This window comes from Notolepis coatsorum (genome assembly GCF_963971535.1).
Source record: "Notolepis coatsorum genome assembly, contig: SCAFFOLD_861, whole genome shotgun sequence".
In the NCBI taxonomy this organism is placed as follows: domain Eukaryota; kingdom Metazoa; phylum Chordata; class Actinopteri; order Aulopiformes; family Paralepididae; genus Notolepis; species Notolepis coatsorum.
This window is the reverse complement of record NW_028173243.1, coordinates 1-18,411: the sequence shown is the minus strand read 5'-3', so window position 1 is coordinate 18,411 and position 18,411 is coordinate 1. Positions and strand designations below refer to the sequence as shown.

Here is an 18,411-nt window from a genome sequence, read left to right as displayed (position 1 = left end):
TCACCTGTTCAGAGGGGCAGGTGCTAGTTCACAGGTTCAGAGGGGCAGGTGCTAGTTCACAGGTTCAGAGGGGCAGGTTGAACACAAACAAATAATAGAAGAGGAAATAAATTGTTTCTCAAACTACGGGTCGCGAACCAAATTGGGGTCTCGGGTAGGTGACAGCATTGAGATTTTTTTTTATTATAATAATAATAATACAAAAATATATATATTTTTTTTAATGTTCTGGCAACATATTTTGGCTAAATATGCCTCGTTTTATAAATGTGTATTGATAACAGTGCTGTAATAAAATGTTCTAATAAATATGCATGATCAAGTTCAACAACGTGTGCTTTTATTTTGATATTCCACGTTGAAATTACGCGATACATTGTGGGGTCCCCAAAATAAATCCTAAATAAAATGGGGTCACGGCATGAAAAGCTTTGAGAACCCCTACTCTAACTAACCCCTGCAGCGTGGAAGAGTGGGACATTTTAGGAGCATTTGTTGTGGTTGGGGGGGGGGGGGGGGGGCGGGGGAATACATGTCTCAAATGCGGACGAGATCCGGTTCAAACCAGTCGGGACAGTAATGAGCAAAACCCAACGCAGGACTGTAAACAATCAACTGCGACATCCAGAGCGATGCCCTTATCATGCTCTCATCCGTTCTCCTATCTGCTGGGAGGAAGGTGGGTGGGCGTGGGTGGGTGGGTGGGTGGGTCGGTGGGTGGGTGGGTGGGTGGGCGCACACGTGTGTGTCTGTGTGTGGGCAAGAGGATGTTGTTCTCCCCTTAGTGTAGCATAATAGCCGTGACTCCACCAATGACTGGGCAGTGAATGTAATGTTAATTGGCATGTATGAAGTGGCCACACACACACACACACACACACACACACACACACACACAGCCTAAACAACACCCATTCATCTTACTCACATATAAACCCAGCCCAGACCCATGGCTTCAAATACCCTCCATGCTGGACATCCGTGACACACAGCTCGGACCAAGCACCCTGAGAGGCTCGCTCTGAACCAAGCACCCTGAGAGTCTCGCTCTGAACCAAGCACCCTGAGAGTCTCGCTCTGAACCAAGCACCCTGAGAGGCTCGCTCTGAACCAAGCACCCCGAGAGGCTCGCTCTGAACCAAGCACCCTGAGAGGCTCGCTCTGAACCAAGCACCCTGAGAGGCTCGCTCTGAACCAAGCACCCTGAGAGTCTCGCTCTGAACCAAGCACCCTGAGAGGCTCGCTCTGAACCAAGCACCCTGAGAGGCTCGCTCTGAACCAAGCACCCTGAGAGTCTCGCTCTGAACCAAGCACCCTGAGAGGCTCGCTCTGAACCAAGCACCCTGAGAGGCTCGCTCTGAACCAAGCACCCTGAGAGTCTCGTTCTGAACCAAGCACCCTGAGAGTCTCGCTCTGAACCAAGCACCCTGAGAGGCTCGCTCTGAACCAAGCACCCTGAGAGTCTCGCTCTGAACCAAGCACCCTGAGAGGCTCGCTCTGAACCAAGCACCCTGAGAGTCTCGCTCTGAACCAAGCACCCTGAGAGTCTCGCTCTGAACCAAGCACCCTGAGAGGCTCGCTCTGAACCAAGCACCCTGAGAGTCTCGCTCTGAACCAAGCACCCTGAGAGTCTCGCTCTGAGTCCACCTGCCGACACAACAGCAGATCGAAAGGTGAGCATCTGGTTTCACCGTGACCTCTAAGCCCTGACTGTAGAGATGATGATGATGATGATGATGATGATGATGATGATGATGATGATGATGATGATGATGATGATGATGTGGATCAGCTGTTCTGAATCTGACTCTGACCCTGCGACTGTGTGCGACCTTTCAAAAGGATACACTTCACTTTTAAATGCCGTTTGTTATAGAAAAGAAAATTGGATCCAACATGTTATGGCTTAAAACCCAATTTCCGACAATTAGTTATACTTTAAATTTTAAAAAAAAATCAATTTCTTGATTCAGAACAATTTGATCACGGATGAACAAAACTTTCAATGCAAATGGTTGATTTGAATTTCAGGGACTTTTTAAGCACCTTGTTAAAAGAAATTGGCTGTTTTCAAGGAATTCCAGGCCTTGACTTTTTTGTGGGAACCCTGTCTGACCACTGACTGTGTGGCTAGATGCTCTGCTCCGGGCGTGTGCTGCCGGCCGCGGCCCTGTGCCTGACGCTGCTGCTGGGGCACACCTGTGCCTCCCTCTCACCCAACACACTCCGACCCAAACGGGTAAGTAGCCTACAGGACAAACACGGGGATCTTTTGCTGCCTTTTCTATGTTTTCCCCCCCCTGTCTTTGTTTTGGTCCAGACCAGTGACCATTTTAACCCTTTCACTGCCACACCACAGGTTGACCCTTTACTATCACACTACCCACGGTTGAAAAGGTCAACCTGCTGTCGTGTGGCAGTGAAAGGGTTAACCTTCTGTGTATTGTCGCAGTGAAAGGGTTAACCGTTTGGTAGTGCGGCAGTGAAAGAGTTAACACCCATTTGAAGATGGTGTCGTCTTTATATTGAATCCAGAAGTAGCTGTTACTCTCTTCGTGCTAAACAGGGCTTTGCTTTATGTGTTGTTTTATATGTCCTTTGGTCATAACATCGGGGACCATGCTGGAAATAAGGGTTGTGTGGTGTTCTCCTTTAACCCCTGTGTGGTGTTCTCCTTTAACCCCTGTGTGGTGTTCTCCTTTAACCCTTGTGTGGTGTTCTCCTTTAACCCTTGTGTGGTGTTTTCCTTTAACCCTTGTGTTCTCCTGGGGCGGCTACGTGGCGTAGTGGGCAAGGCGCTCGCCACGAAATGCTGGAGACGCTGGGCTCGTCAGTTCGAGCCCAGCGCTCCACATTTGCTTTCAGTTTAGCTGGTCGTCCGTACTAATACACATTGGCCGTATTAGGGGGTGGGAAACTGATGGGTGGGGATCGGGCGTTGTGGACAGCGACTCCTACAGGTCGGTTGGTGCGCCTGCGCAGTAGAATCAGAAAGTGTCGGGGGCAGCGTGAGCCTCCCGCGCGTTACTCCTCGCCACTGAGAGATCGAGCTGCGCAGGTGAAAAGATGCAACTGCTGTTACCTCAAGTACCGGAGGGGACTTGTGCTATGTATGACTTAGTCCACATTGCAGCCGGCTTGTGGGAGGCAAGAAACAGCGTCTGTGACAGGGGAGGGTTGAATTGGATGATACGAAATTGGGATGGGAGAAAAATATAGAAAAATGGGAGAAAAAAGTGGATAAAAAAAAACTTGTGTTCTCCTTTAACCCTTGTGTGGTGTTCTCCTTTAACCCTTGTGTGGTGTTCTCCTTTAACCCTTGTGTGGTGTTCTCCTTTAACCCTTGTGTGGTGTTCTCCTTTAACCCCTGTGTGGTGTTCTGCTTTAACCCTTGTGTGGTGTTCTCCTTTAACCCCTGTGTGGTGTTCTGCTTTAACCCTTGTGTGGTGTTCTCCTTTAACCCTTGTGTGGTGTTCTCCTTTAACCCTTGTGTTCTCCTTTAACCCTTGTGTGGTGTTCTCCTTTAACCCTTGTGTTCTCCTTTAACCCTTGTGTGGTGTTCTCCTTTAACCCCTGTGTGGTGTTCTCCTTTAACCCTTGTGTGGTGTTCTCCTTTAACCCTTGTGTGGTGTTCTCCTTTAACCCTTGTGTGGTGTTCTCCTTTAACCCCTGTGTGGTGTTCTCCTTTAACCCTTGTGTGGTGTTCTCCTTTAACCCCTGTGTGGTGTTCTCCTTTAACCCTTGTGTGGTGTTCTCCTTTAACCCATGTGTGGTGTTCTCCTTTAACCCCTGTGTGGTGTTCTCCTTTAACCCTTGTGTTCTCCTTTAACCCTTGTGTGGTGTTCTCCTTTAACCCCTGTGTGGTGTTCTCCTTTAACCCCTGTGTGGTGTTCTCCTTTAACCCTTGTGTGGTGTTCTCCTTTAACCCCTGTGTGGTGTTCTCCTTTAACCCCTGTGTGGTGTTCTCCTTTAACCCTTGTGTTCTCCTTTAACCCTTGTGTGGTGTTCTCCTTTAACCCCTGTGTGGTGTTCTCCTTTAACCCCTGTGTGGTGTTCTCCTTTAACCCTTGTGTGGTGTTCTCCTTTAACCCCTGTGTGGTGTTCTCCTTTAACCCCTGTGTGGTGTTCTCCTTTAACCCTTGTGTGGTGTTCTCCTTTAACCCCTGTGTGGTGTTCTCCTTTAACCCTTGTGTGGTGTTCTCCTTTAACCCCTGTGTGGTGTTCTCCTTTAACCCTTGTGTGGTGTTCTCCTTTAACCCGTGTGGTGTTCTCCTTTAACCCCTGTGTGGTGTTCTCCTTTAACCCCTGTGTGGTGTTCTCCTTTAACCCTTGTGTGGTGTTCTCCTTTAACCCTTGTGTGGTGTTCTCCTTTAACCCTTGTGTGGTGTTCTCCTTTAACCCTTGTGTGGTGTTCTCCTTTAACCCTTGTGTTCTCCTTTAACCCTTGTGTGGTGTTCTCCTTTAACCCTTGTGTTCTCCTTTAACCCTTGTGTGGTGTTCTCCTTTAACCCTTGTGTGGTGTTCTCCTTTAACCCTTGTGTGGTGTTCTCCTTTAACCCTTGTGTGGTGTTCTCTTTTAACCCTTGTGTGGTGTTCTCCTTTAACCCTTGTGTGGTGTTCTCCTTTAACCCTTGTGTGGTGTTTTTTTTGTTACTCACCCAATGTTTGCAGCCATAACAATTCATGTGGAAATTATTTAAAGATGTTAACTTTATCTCAATTACAAGCAATCTATACAGCATAATGGTTAATATTTCCCATTTACTTCTGCCAGATCCCATTTATCAATAAAGGTGCTATTCGTTTTTTGTGACAAAACACGACTATAAATAAATAGAATTCCATTATAATCAAGACAAGAATGGAATAAATCATGTTTATCTTGAGAAATATAAATGAAACAAGGTGGAGGCAGAGGGTTATGGGTCCACACCTCTCCCCCAGACCTGAACACTGTGCAGAGGGTTATGGGTCCACACCTCTCCCCCAGACCTGAACACTGTGCAGAGGGTTATGGGTCCACACCTCTCCCCCAGACCTGAACACTGTGCAGAGGGTTATGGGTCCACACCTCTCCCCCAGATGCCTTTACTGTGTATTTAACTTGCTGCTTTCTCCAGGGTTCCCAGACATTGCTAAATGAAATTCAAGGACTTTCAAGTACTTTCCTAAGAACTATTTTTCATTTTAAAAGGGCATTTAAAAGGATACACTTCATTTTTAAATTGTGTTTTTATAGAAAAAAAATCTGATCCAATATTTATGGCTTAAAACCAATTTCCAACAATTAGTTACACTTTAAATTAAAAAAAAAAATCCTTTCTTGATTCAGAAAAAATTGCTCATGGGTTGATTTGAATTTCAAGGACTTTTTAAGCACCTTGTTAAAAAATGGGTTGTTTTCAAGGAATTTGTTTTAAAAAATCAAGCACTTTAAGCACTTCAAGGACCTTGTGCGAATCCCGTCTCTCTGCAGGACGTGACCTGGCTGGTCCAGGAGTTCTTCCCCGGCCTGCCCGAGCGCTCGGAGCAGGGAGACCTCTCTCCGGGAGACGCAGGCGACCTGAGCCCCAACCTGGAGGGTGGTCACGCCCAGTCTGCCACCTTCCTCGCCCCCCTGGAGCACCTGCCTGTTCAACACCAACACAGGAACCACCACCACCACCACAAGAGGTAAGAGGAGCCACACATGCCCAATCACATACAGTGGAACCTGGGGTCTGAATTTCACCAGACCAGACAATATCATTTCTTAATTGCTTTTACCATCTCAATATGTGGTATAGTCACGTAGATTCTGTTTGATCCATACCTGGAATAAGAGCCATTTTTGGAACTTTCTTAACCCTTTCACTGCCACACTACAGAAGGTGAACCTTTCACTAACCACACTACAGAAGGTTAACCTTTCACTACCACACTACAGACAGTTTACCCTTTCACTACCACACTACAGACGGTTAAGTGTGGTAGTGAAAGGGTTAACCTTGTGTAGTGTGGTTGTGAAAGGGTTAACCTTGTGTAGTGTGGTTGTGAAAGGGTTAACACTTTGGTAGTGTGGCAATATGAATCAGAATCGCAATTCAATCGCAATTCAGAATACAAGTCTGTTTTATTCCAGTGGTTGTACACATTTCCAATGTATACCAAAAATGTACAGCCACAAAACACAGAATACCGGTATATAATTAAAAGGTAATATTTGCTTATCTGTCTAGTGTTAGAAATTGTATCAAAAGATCAGTTAACGGTACTAGAGACTGAAAACATCTCGACATTCATGGTGCCATCTGTCTGAAGCACTGATTGGTGCCATCTGTCTGAAGCACTGATTGGTGCCATCTGTCTGAAGCACTGATTGGTGCCATCTGTCTGAAGCACTGATTGGGCCTTTAGGTTTTTAGATTAACCCTTTCACTGCCACATGACAGGTTAGCCCTTTACTATCACACAACCGATGGCGATGCATCGCCGTCGGTTGTGTGATAGTAAAGGGCTAACCTTCTGTATTGTCACAGTGAAAGGGTTAACCGGCTGTCGTGTGGCAGTGAAAGGGTGGCACTGGCTGGCAACGTGCCATGGTGATGGGTAGAAGTGACACACGTGCAGCCGTTATCTAAATGTAAGACTATTTGGTTATAATAATAATAATAATAAATTATACTTGTAGTGCACTTTTCGTTCACTATAGATCCCAAAGTGCTACAGGGTTAAAAGATAGTTAAAAAAGTATTATTATTAATAATTATACAATTAAAATTAAATTAAAAACAGTTAAAAACATAGTATGAACAGAAGATTTAAAACAACAGCACAAGAAAAAGATTTATCACAAGAAATAGCTAGCAATCAAAGGCCTTTTGAAATAGGAATGTTTTCAGGCCTGCTTTAAAAGAGGCTCTGTGGTGCCCTCAGCTGGATGGGGAGGCGTGGTGCAGCCGTGCAGAAGGCTTGGTCCCCCCAGGGTGCAGAGAGGAGCAGGCTACCTGCAGGTCTGAGGGTCCCCCAGGGTGCAGAGCCTGGTACTGGGGACCCGGAGGAGCAGGCTACCTGCAGATCTGAGGGTCCCCCAGGGTGCAGAGCCTGGTACTGGGGACCCGGAGGAGCAGGCTACCTGCAGATCTGAGGGTCCCCCAGGGTGCAGAGCCTGGTACTGGGGACCCGGAGGAGCAGGCTACCTGCAGATCTGAGGGTCCCCCAGGGTGCAGAGCCTGGTACTGGGGACCTGGAGGAGCAGGCTACCTGCAGGTCTGAGGGTCCCCCAGGGTGCAGAGCCTGGTACTGGGGACCCGGAGGAGCAGGCTACCTGCAGGTCTGAGGGTCCCCCAGGGTGCAGAGCCTGGTACTGGGGACCTGGAGGAGCAGGCTACCTGCAGGTCTGAGGGTCCCCCAGGGTGCAGAGCCGGGTACTGGGGACCTGGAGGAGCAGGCTACCTGCAGGTCTGAGGGTCCCCCAGGGTGCAGAGCCGGGTACTGGGGACCTGGAGGAGCAGGCTACCTGCAGGTCTGAGGGTCCCCCAGGGTGCAGAGCCTGGTACTGGGGACCTGGAGGAGCAGGCTACCTGCAGGTCTGAGGGTCCCCCATGGTGAAGAGCCTGGTACTGGGGACCTGGAGGAGCAGGCTACCTGCAGGTCTGAGGGTCCCCCAGGGTGCAGAGCCTGGTACTGGGGACCCGGAGGAGCAGGCTACCTGCAGGTCTGAGGGTCCCCCAGGGTGCAGAGCCTGGTACTGGGGACCTGGAGGAGCAGGCTACCTGCAGGTCTGAGGGTCCCCCAGGGTGCAGAGCCGGGTACTGGGGACCTGGAGGAGCAGGCTACCTGCAGATCTGAGGGTCCCCCAGGGTGCAGAGAGGAGCAGGCTACCTGCAGATCTGAGGGTCCCCCAGGGTGCAGAGAGGAGCAGGCTACCTGCAGATCTGAGGGTCCCCCAGGGTGCAGAGAGGAGCAGGCTACCTGCAGGTCTGAGGGTCCCCCAGGGTGCAGAGAGGAGCAGGCTACCTGCAGATCTGAGGGTCCCCCAGGGTGCAGAGAGGAGCAGGCTACCTGCAGATCTGAGGGTCCCCCAGGGTGCAGAGAGGAGCAGGCTACCTGCAGGTCTGAGGGTCCCCCAGGGTGCAGAGAGGAGCAGGCTACCTGCAGATCTGAGGGTCCCCCAGGGTGCAGAGGAGCAGGCTACCTGCAGATCTGAGGGTCCCCCAGGGTGCAGAGAGGAGCAGGCTACCTGCAGGTCTGAGGGTCCCCCAGGGTGCAGAGAGGAGCAGGCTACCTGCAGATCTGAGGGTCCCCCAGGGTGCAGAGAGGAGCAGGCTACCTGCAGATCTGAGGGTCCCCCAGGGTGCAGAGAGGAGCAGGCTACCTGCAGATCTGAGGGTCCCCCAGGGTGCAGAGAGGAGCAGGCTACCTGCAGATCTGAGGGTCCCCCAGGGTGCAGAGGAGCAGGCTACCTGCAGATCTGAGGGTCCCCCAGGGTGCAGAGAGGAGCAGGCTACCTGCAGATCTGAGGGTCCCCCAGGGTGCAGAGGAGCAGGCTACCTGCAGATCTGAGGGGACGGGTGGAGGATTGTGGAGTGGTGAGTTCCTGAAGGTAGAGGGGTGCGTGTCCGTTTATGCAGTTATGGGTGAGCAGCAGGATTTTGAGGTTGATCCGGGATGAGATGGGGAGCCAGTGTAGTGAGTGGAGGATGGGGGTTGTTAGCCCCCTTCGGGACTGTGATGCACCGAGTGAATACACCGTCCCTTATACCTTCATAGAAAAATCCCATAATTAACTCTGTCTCGCTTTTCTCTATCAAAACACTCGTCGTACAAGTATCGCAGAGAAATTTCAAAGGTACTCACAGTTGAACGAGGGTTTCGGACAGACAAACGCTAGGGTTTGAAAGCTCTGCGTTGCTAATAAAGATTTTAACAAATTTTTATAAACTGGTCAACGCGCCTTTATTTACGGCTTTGGGTGCCTGATGCGCTATGATCACAGCGCATCAGGCAGCTAAAGCCGCTTTGAGCCGTGTTGACCAGTTTATAAAAAATATTTTAAAAGTTTATTAGCAACGCCAAGCTTTCAAACCCTAGCGTTTGTCTGTCCGAAACCCTCGTGCAACTGTCAGTACCTTTGAAATTTCTCTCTATCTTTTGATAGAGAAAAGCGAGACAGAGTTAATTATGGGATTTTTCTATGTTTTCAGACTCTCATCAGAGTCCTGGTTGGCAGCTTGTGAATGAATGAATGAAAACTTTATTTAACAGATTGCAGAATGGGTACAATACAGTACGGCTCAATACACACAATTGTTAAGGGGATGCAGACCAGAGAAAGACTTTCGTCTTGTTTACATCAGGGTCCCCCATTTTCAATTCATAGTGACATTTATGACATACACAACATACATGCCATCATGACATTTATGGCATAGGGACATACATGATATACAGGTATTTAGTACTATATATATTGTGTTCATTTAAAATCCCATATAACATTAACTAGTATTTGATTTGATTTGATTTGTATTTGTCTCGAACATAGAAACATAAAACAAGTTTAAAAAACAAAAAGGTAAATAAATAGTCAAAGACTATTTCCATACAATAAGTGTTCGAGAAGGAACAGGGGGAAGTAAAACAACTTATCAAGCCCTGCCCCTTCCTTACAATATTTGACATTATAATTTAATAAAAATAATATAACAAATAATAAAAAATAAAATAAAAGTACAGTTTTTTATATATCCAAATATCCAAATGAGAAAAAATAATAGAGTCACATTACTGCTCAAGCTCCTCTCTCTCATGTGTCCATAAGTGCTTGTTTATAGCTACCTTTAAATGTATTGATATTTTTGCTTAATTTTATATTCGCATCCAGACCATTCCAGAGTGATACCCCACAAACTGCAATGCACATACTTTTTAAGAGTTGTACGTACCGTAGGTTGCTTTAAAGCTAATGTCCCTCTAAAATTCTAAACACTCTCTCTAGCCGTGAACATTTTTTTAATGTTGCTTGGTAATTTGTTTTTTATTGCCAGAAACATAATTTGTGCAGATTTGAATTTGATTAAGTCCATGAATTTTAATGTTTGACTGCTTACAAACAGACTATTTGTGCGATCTAAATATCTACCATGATGTACTATCCGTATGGCTCTTTTTTGCAGTGTATGAGATGATTGCAAGTTGTTATTAGCAAAATGTCATCTTAAAAGGAACAACAACCACATTAAAGGAAATTCCCGTACCATCTCCTCCAGAGTCAGACAAGAAGGTTTTACCTCTGTGTGTTCAGTTCAAAACTATCCAGCTGCACATTAGCACACTTGCTTGTTTGTACAGTGCCCCCCACCCCCCCTCCAATGTAAATTACCCAGTATGGTTGTCAATATCCCAATGTACCCAATCCCCCCCCCCCCCCCCCCCCACACACACAACCCCACCCAACCTCCTCCAATGTACAGTTTTTACATCAAATGTATATACTCCCTTTTCTTGACTCTTTTTGTATCACAAACAGTACTGTATTTGCAAATCTGGTTTGTCATAAATGTATAGATGGGTATTGAGCTGTACTGTATTGTACCCATTCTGCAATCTGTTAATAAAGTTTTCAATCAATCAATCAAGCCTATTAGCTTAGCACAATGAATGGAAGTTGAACACCTCTCCCAGAGGCAAGACAAACTCTAACCGTAACCAACTTCGAAAGAGTGCCTAAGCTTAACCGGCGAAAGAACTTGCCGTCACACGATTGGTGCACATGTCACATGACCAGAAACGTCAGTGGCCAATCAGATCGCGCAAACCGACAACCACCTTAGGGAAAGCATTCACGCCCATATTCACGCCTCCCGGAGTTTGAACTAGGCTACCGGTACTGTCCGCTTCCATTCATTGTGCTAAGCTAGGCTAACATGCAGCCAGATAGCTTTCTACTGAAGGCACAGAGAGGAAATTGGTATCTATCTTCTTGTCTGACTGCGGAGAAGACAGTAAGCACATTTCACATCATGTTGGCGTGCCTTTAAAGTCTAAAATAAAAAAAATAAAAGAAATAAGCATGGGTGGAAATTAACTAAGCACTTAGACTAATAGACAATTATGAGGTATTTGTACTTCCAACACAAGTTGTAAGTAAGCATTTGTACTCAAGTATTGTACTAATGTGCAACTTTGAATATGGGTTGTAAGTAACTAAGCATACTTTCCATAAAGGCTTTTGCATTATATACATCTAATAAAAGTGTGTACTTTTTAACTTTGAGCCAACAAGGCAAGGAAGTGGACCAGCAGCCTGTATGGCTTGACCTGTAGATGTTTGTGTAGGACTAGCCCTTCATTACAGAAGATATCTGCAGGACATCATGGAGCAAATACTTTCACTTTTGATCATCGAGTATATTGAATACATTCACTTGAGTACAACTTCAAAAGGAGGATGTTTAATTTGACCAAGTAGTATCTGTACTTTTACTTTATCTTAAAAGTGCCATCGCTAAAATGTTTATGTAGACATTTTCCTTTTAATAATACATCCAGAGCTTTTAGAAATGTGCATAATAAAAAAATTGCCCCCCCCCCCCCAAAATAAACGATTAATTTATTATTGATAATTTAAAAAAAATATTGGCAGGTCCAAAATGAATCTTGTTTACATGTTGCATGCACATATTGTTGTACATGTTGTGTACATCCCATTTTACCCAGGTGGAATGCAGCATATCGGATATTATGACAGGTAGGCTGGTGCTGTAGTGCGACATCTAGTGGCTGAATGTTATCATAGCACCTTTAAAAAGGGTTTGGGATCTTCCATCAAGATTAATGTAGCCAAGCAGTTGTATAGAAAAAACTAAAATGTTAGGCTGTGTCATGTTATATGTTATGTTAGATAAAGTTATAATAAATAAAGATAAACAGTAATGTGGCTGACTGAGCTTCTCTCCTTTATCCTGCTGCATCGCCAGGAGGAAGGCAGCTCCTCTGGACACCATCGGTTCTCTCAAGTCCCGCCCAGCAGCTGAAAGGTAAAAGAGGAGGCGGGACTCAGGCTCGGGGGAACTACACACCAGTTCAGAATTAATTCATGTTATTCCTAGACAACCCAAAGATATTGGTGAACACAAACTCTTTCAAATGCAAAAATGAGGGTGCTAAAACTATACCTGTGTGAAGTCATCAAGTATCCATGTTGCCCCCCTTTAACTTTTTTTTTAAAGACATGTCCATCTTTTTTCATTTTCTATGTACAATATAATAGACTTATCATTTTTACAATATACTGTATATATTTATAATGATGATGTCTCTTAAACAATCAAATCTATGACAATAGGACATGTTGCCGACGCTGTGCTTCTGTTGCAGGAGCCCGAGGACGACTGGGACGAGTTGAAGAATCACCGGCTGCCGTGTTCCTTCACCGCTTGTGTTGTCAACTTAACAGTGTAAACAAACATGGTGATTAACTAACTCGTTACAGTTATCATGTTTGTGCACTCCAAGTTATTTAATAACTTCTTTTAGACTAACCAAGCGAGACACTGCATCTCCCTCTAGTGGTTTTACATGTGAACTGGACAAATACATCTCTGTATGCATCTCTGTCTTAACTAAATGTTAAAACAAATAATAATAAAAGATTAAAAAAACAAAGACATTTCAAAGGCATGCCCTTATTCCATTAGGAGATAACGCAAATGAAGTATACAGTACAACATGCATATTCCCCAAACTTTTTTTTTCTCTTTAATTATTTTTCAAGCTACAGTTAAAGAAAACAATATCAGAATGCCGAAAATATAACTTTTTCTTGGCTATTTTCTCTCTTCACTTTCACATATGTACATTTGTCAAAGAACAAGGTATATACAGAGAATCTGAACCGTGGCGGGGAGGGTACATTAGCTTTTTGGGGACAAGACATGACTCTCCCACCACCACTGACGAAAACAAAAAAGGTAAAACCCAACCAACATAAAAAAAAAAAAACAATGCCACTACTCGTGTGACAACTCATCTTTCTGTACACACAACTACAGTCAACTTCGTTTTCAGAGACAATCATAAGTCCACCCTCTGATCTGAGAGATATCTCTTATCCTGCTTTTCAGAAAGCTAAGAAAAAGAAAAAAGAAAACGTTTTACAACCTTTCATGCTCGGTCTTGGGGCCACTTCTACACGGTAAAGCAAGGGCCCACCTTTCACTTCTGAACCAAACCACCCCCCCACCCCCCCCCGAATAAGATGTCTTTCAAAACAAAAAAACGCACACAAAATGGAAGTGGAAACAAAGAGACAAAAAGCTTAACAGGCTTCAATGTTCCAAAAAAAATAAAAAATAAGAAGTGTCATTTTTAGAGGGCTGTTGGTGGTCGACAAGCCAGATAGGAGAAGAAAAAAAGCGCCGAATCGCAAAATGTAGATAAACAAGCTACAACAGGTTAATTTAACTCTACTTTTACATCAGCTGAAAGCTAGTCATATCTGTAATTACACCCAAATATATCAGCTGAAAGCTAGTCATATCTGTAATTACACCCAAATATACAGCGGGACTGGAGGTCTGGGTCCCTGTTTAAAAGAAATAATAAAAAGTGCACTGTTGACTCCGTGCGCATTAACGCCGGCGATTCAACATTCAGATTTAATCTGGTATTTCTTTGAATAAAGAAACTCAAAAAACATCCTACAAGAGTGAGATCTCCAGGGCTTTAACGCTCAGTGAAGCTACTGAGAACCTAAGTAGACGAACGAGAAAATAAAAATGCCAAAATACAATCAAATAAAAACGAGCTGCCCCATCTAAGCACTAAGACACTTTCTGAACACATTAACAGGAGTGTCCCGCGTTCCTTCTCTGTAGCTCTGGGTTTGTCCAGGAGTGACAGGAGTGTCCCGCGTTCCTTCTCTGTAGCTCTGGGTTTGTCCAGGAGTGACAGGACTGTCCCGCGTTCCTTCTCTGTAGCTCTGGGTTTGTCCAGGAGTGACAGGACTGTCCCGCGGACCTTCTCTGTAGCTCTGGGTTTGTCCAGGAGTGACAGGACTGTCCCGCGGACCTTCTCTGTAGCTCTGGGTTTGTCCAGGAGTGACAGGACTGTCCCGCGTTCCTTCTCTGTACCTCTGGGTTTGTCCAGGACCTTCTCTGTAGCTCTGGGTTTGTCCAGGACCTTCTGTGTAGCTCTGGGTTTGTCCAGGAGTGACAGCAGCATTGCATTGATTACCAATTCAGAAGACGTGGCGGTTGCTTAAGTTGATCAAACGTAAGAAAATACTAAATTTTCTTTGGAACACTGACGGGTCTCATCAGTATCCTCGAGAAATTAATTTCCAATTCGTTGGCACGCAGCTCCCGCTGTGACCGAGTTGATATTTTTGTGCATATCTCTTAACGTCAAAATTAACCGTGAAGCCAGTCGAGACGGCCAATTTAATCAAGTCAGAAATAAACATTTCTCCACTGTAATTTTCATTTTCCATGTCCAGTTTTCAGAGAGGCAAAAAAGAGAAAAAATCTCCTTGATGGATAAATAAGAATGCTTGTGATTGTCAAAAGAAAACCTACAAACTGACAATACCAGTTGCCGTCCGGGTGGGTTCAGGCCATGTGTGCTGTAGGCATCAAAGAAAAACAATGGTGCCGAGAGAACAGGGGCGTGTGGCGTCTTCCCCCCGCGGTCCTCTAGGGGTCCTTCTTGTGCCCTGACCGTCGTGTGTCCCTGCACTTGTGGCAATAGAAGATGTCCGGAACGTTGGACTTCTTGATCTTGGCGCAGGACAAGTGGACCCATATGCTGCACTGGTTGCACTCGATCATCGGCCGGCCTGCAAACGGCTTGCCACAGTAACAGGTGATCAAGTCCCAAGAGTCGTCACCTGTGGAGCAAAAGGGTAAATTAGGTTAAAAAAAAAGGGTACTTTACTTGATGACCAACTCACCATTCAGTGCATAACAGGCTATTTATTTTACATTTATTTTGTATTTAATGGTGGGTTTGTTCTTGATTTATTGTGATGTTTCTTCTTGACTAGTTTAAAGAAGACTTGTGATTTTGGGCTTTTTTACAAATACATTTGATTTGAATGAAAACCGGGAGGAAGAGAAAGCAATGTCGGACAACTCGAGATATCCTAATCAGACACTGTTGAGAAATGAGACCAATTTGAAAAGATTCAAGAGTTCTCTCGCAGCGGAAAAGCACGATCATCACGTACCAGACTCCACCATGATGTCTTCGTCCGCGATCCAGGTCTCGCCCTCGCTGGAGCTCATCTCCGCCTCCCTGGTGGAGTCCTCCGCTTGCATCTTCGCGGCGAGACCCTGCGTGCTCGGCGTGTGCCCCGCCAGCTCCTCCCTGATAGGCTGGACGTCGGTGTGGGCGTGGCCGGTCTCCGAGTCCGTCTCGCTCTGAGTGGCCGAGCTCTTCAGCTTCTTCTGTGTTTTGGGTTGTTTGGGGTTTTTGCTCCGCTTGATGCGGGCCCTCTTCTCCCCCCCACTGCTGCCACTTTCTATGCCCCCGATGGAAGAGCCCAGAGACAACTTTTTCATTTTTTTGTCTTTCTTGCGCTCTGCCTTCGTGACCGCCTGGCTGTCGTACAGGGAGTCTTTGAGGCGCATCTTGTCCAACAGGGTGCTGTCCGAATGCATGCGCCGCATGCTCTTGCCCTTGTTAGCGCGGGCCTTGCGGACAAACGTGTGGATGGTGTGGATGTCTGAACTTCCGTCTCCCCAACTGGCACCCATAGAGCTGCCGCCTCCGCCACCCTCCGCTGACACGCCTGAACTGTGTGCAGAGCTGGAGGATGTGGGGGACCATGAACTTTCCTACAAAGAAAAAAAAATACAAAACAGAAAGAACCATCAGCATCTTCCCACAACTTGAAGGTAACAGGATTTTAAACTTGGGCCAGGACTAATATTCATAGTCATTTATAAAACAATAGAACTGAGAACTTACCTCTTTTGGGCTGGGGATGTAACCTGCATACGCCAGGACAAAGTTGCAGAACTTGTTGAAGTCTTCAACTGTCCTCTTTCTCCTCTCTGGAGGCTACAAGGAGTACATAAGATAAGATGATCCTTTATTAATCATTTAATCCCCTTGGGGAAATTCAGGGTCAAAGCAGCATGGGGGGGAGGGGGGATACAGGGTGGGGGATACAGAGCTTCACAGTTCTATACATTCCAGTATCTATATATACACTATAGATACAATATAAATACAAATACAATATAATATAAAAAAGTACAAAATAATATTTAATAATAATATTTATAAATAAAAAAGTATCTTTTAACATTAAAACATGTCCGGATACATGCAATGTAAAGCTCATACAACATTATCTCGAGGCAAAGCTCGGAATTACACTAGTAATAGCACAGGTAGTGAAGTTTGCTTACCAGAGGCTCCGTTTTGCACGTCAACAATGAATCTATGAAGGAGAGAAAAGAGAAACCGTTTAAGTGCAGAGAAAATGATTAGATACTTTAGCTTCAGTATACATCTATAGTTAAAACACAAGGGGAAGGATAATGTTAGCATTAGCTTGTTGATGTTAGCTAGCTCTCGCATTGCGGGGTTGTAACGGAAAGTGCTGCGGTAACGTTACTTTAGCGGCTCGGTGTTGCATCAACGGTGGCCACCGTCACACCTATAGGAACGGTGCTAAATCACGTTACTCTGTCAACAACCGCGGTTGGGCAGCTAGTGTGAACACTGACAGTACTATAACTAGGTTAGCCTGCCAATAGCATTAGTAGTTATCAACGTTAGCCCGGTTCGCTAACTCGCCATGTCATTATTATTTTTTTTTATATCTACCTAACGTAGACTAGCAGCACGTAATGCAGAATTATTCATTCACACAAAATGGCAAGCCAACGTTATAATGTCAACTAGCACCACCGTGAATATGTTATCGTGTCAATGTTAGCCGATAGTAACGCTTGGCCGATAGTAACGCTTGGCCGATAGTAACGTTGGCCGATGCTAACGTTAGCCGATACTAACGTTAGCCGACAGTTAACACTCGGTGCGGGGCTCGACGGCGTGCAGCGACAGTGTGGTCAGCCGAGGGGAGGCTCGCGGTACACTATGGCGTCTTCTTTGTAGGTTAACATTGTCACTCCTTGATACCGCAGCCCGACCAGTAACCACGCCACTGCTTGTGTTCAACAAGAGACGGGTTACAGTTGGCGTGGCTTGTTATTATGGGGATAATAATAATAATAACTACGGTAACGGTGTCAGCAGCAGCAGCTCTCTCGGCTAACAGCTAGCAGGGTGTGCTCTCTGCCGCCAGTCTGAACCTCACCACTCACCACCATCATCCAGTCAACAGTCGCGTCTTAAACAATAGTCATATTTATCGTGAGTTTGACCCCCATCGTCGGCAAACTTAAGCTACGATGATACATGTATTTGTGTGTGTTGTTGTAGCTAATGTCCGCTAGCTAGTGCTCTGTGCTGCCTGTGGCGCGGTGTTAGCCGAGGTGGCTGTTAGCTTGAATTCACCAGCATCACAATTGTGTGCAAATCAACATTAAACCACAACTTGGTGTCAAGTGGCTTGTTGTTGGTTTCACCCCGAATTTAACGCTATAACCCGTCACTTTACATCGATGATCTAACAATAGCTGAAAATAACAAAGTTACACACACACACAGTAGTAAGAAGCTAACATCTAGCGTCGATGCTAACTAACCCGAATGCTACCACAGCTAGCTCTCGTATTAATCCAAACAATAAGTCTTTGACGTGCCGATCAGACAGTGTGGTCACCGTGTGTGTTGTGACGACGAAGACATTACCTTGGTGGTCGGACATTATTTCGAGCATTGTCGCCTCGGCAACAACAACAAGGCCCTGCAGGCAGAGGGTTCCAGCGGCGAGGAGGAGCCCCGGCGCGAGGAGCTGTCCGCCCGGGCAGCAGGGGACCGGAGGACCAGGACCGAACCCGGGTCGTTGTGGATCCAACCGAGGGAGAAGAGAGACGACGCTAAAGCACCAAAGTAGAAGCAGAAAGCTCCTCTCTTCACGTCACACAGCAGCAGCAACAAGCTAACGTTAGCTCGCATGCAGCAGCAGCAGCTAGTATAATGTTTCTTCGTCACAGATTGCAGGAATAATAATCCGAGCAGCAGCGATCATCAAATGTTGCAGAACGAGAGACGGGCCGGCGGTGTGTCCTCCTCCTCCTCCGCGATCGCCACTAGCTGTGCACGCTGCCCATCATCGTGCACGAAAAGCGATTATTCTGCCGCCGGTTTTCAGCCGCAAGTTGGACGTTTTTTTTCATCAGCAATACAAGAAGCAACAAACGACGAGTTGGACTAAAAAAAAAAAAAATTGCGTGTCCGTGTCGTCGTCCTCTTGCGCGCCCGCCGCCTGGAGTCACCGCGGTGTGTGTGTGG

The 18,411-nt window shown here is 46.0% G+C and overlaps 2 protein-coding genes across 3 annotated transcripts; one reads left to right on the top strand and one right to left on the bottom strand.

Annotated features, from left to right (window-relative positions):
• The first annotated feature begins 976 nt into the window (after positions 1-976).
• Positions 977-12,648, top strand: LOC311247838 (uncharacterized protein). Of its 2 annotated transcripts, none has more exons than XM_084338829.1 (5): positions 977-1,673; positions 2,135-2,239; positions 5,477-5,673; positions 11,961-12,020; positions 12,361-12,648. In XM_084338829.1, exons 2-5 carry the CDS (start codon positions 2,135-2,137, stop codon positions 12,386-12,388), a joined length of 390 nt encoding a protein of 129 aa, XP_084194955.1. In that variant the 5' UTR covers positions 977-1,673; the 3' UTR covers positions 12,389-12,648. The 2 variants fall into 2 exon arrangements, with proteins under 2 accessions (XP_084194955.1, XP_084194956.1); XM_084338830.1 differs by having other exon boundaries at positions 2,076-2,239.
• A 563-nt stretch (positions 12,649-13,211) lies between these two features.
• On the bottom strand, positions 13,212-18,378 carry LOC311247839 (PHD finger protein 23B-like). Its single transcript, XM_084338831.1, has 5 exons — positions 17,809-18,378; positions 16,398-16,429; positions 15,952-16,044; positions 15,209-15,818; positions 13,212-14,869 (listed from the first exon to the last, which is right to left on the bottom strand). Exons 1-5 carry the CDS (start codon positions 17,834-17,836, stop codon positions 14,676-14,678), a joined length of 957 nt encoding a protein of 318 aa, XP_084194957.1. The 5' UTR covers positions 17,837-18,378; the 3' UTR covers positions 13,212-14,675.
• Between the last annotated feature and the right edge of the window lie 33 nt (positions 18,379-18,411).

Coding starts and splice junctions, on each gene's coding strand:
- LOC311247839 (XM_084338831.1), bottom strand. CDS start 17,836: ATGCTCGAAATAATGTCCGACCACCAAG. Junction 16,430..17,808: donor AATAATGTCCGACCACCAAG/GTAATGTCTTCG, acceptor TCTCCTTCATAG/ATTCATTGTTGACGTGCAAA. Junction 15,819..15,951: donor ACATCCCCAGCCCAAAAGAG/GTAAGTTCTCAG, acceptor TTTTCTTTGTAG/GAAAGTTCATGGTCCCCCAC.
- LOC311247838 (XM_084338829.1), top strand. CDS start 2,135: ATGCTCTGCTCCGGGCGTGTGCTGCCGGCCGCGGCCCTGTGCCTGACG. Junction 5,674..11,960: donor CACCACCACCACCACAAGAG/GTAAGAGGAGCC, acceptor CTGCATCGCCAG/GAGGAAGGCAGCTCCTCTGG. Junction 12,021..12,360: donor TCCCGCCCAGCAGCTGAAAG/GTAAAAGAGGAG, acceptor CTTCTGTTGCAG/GAGCCCGAGGACGACTGGGA.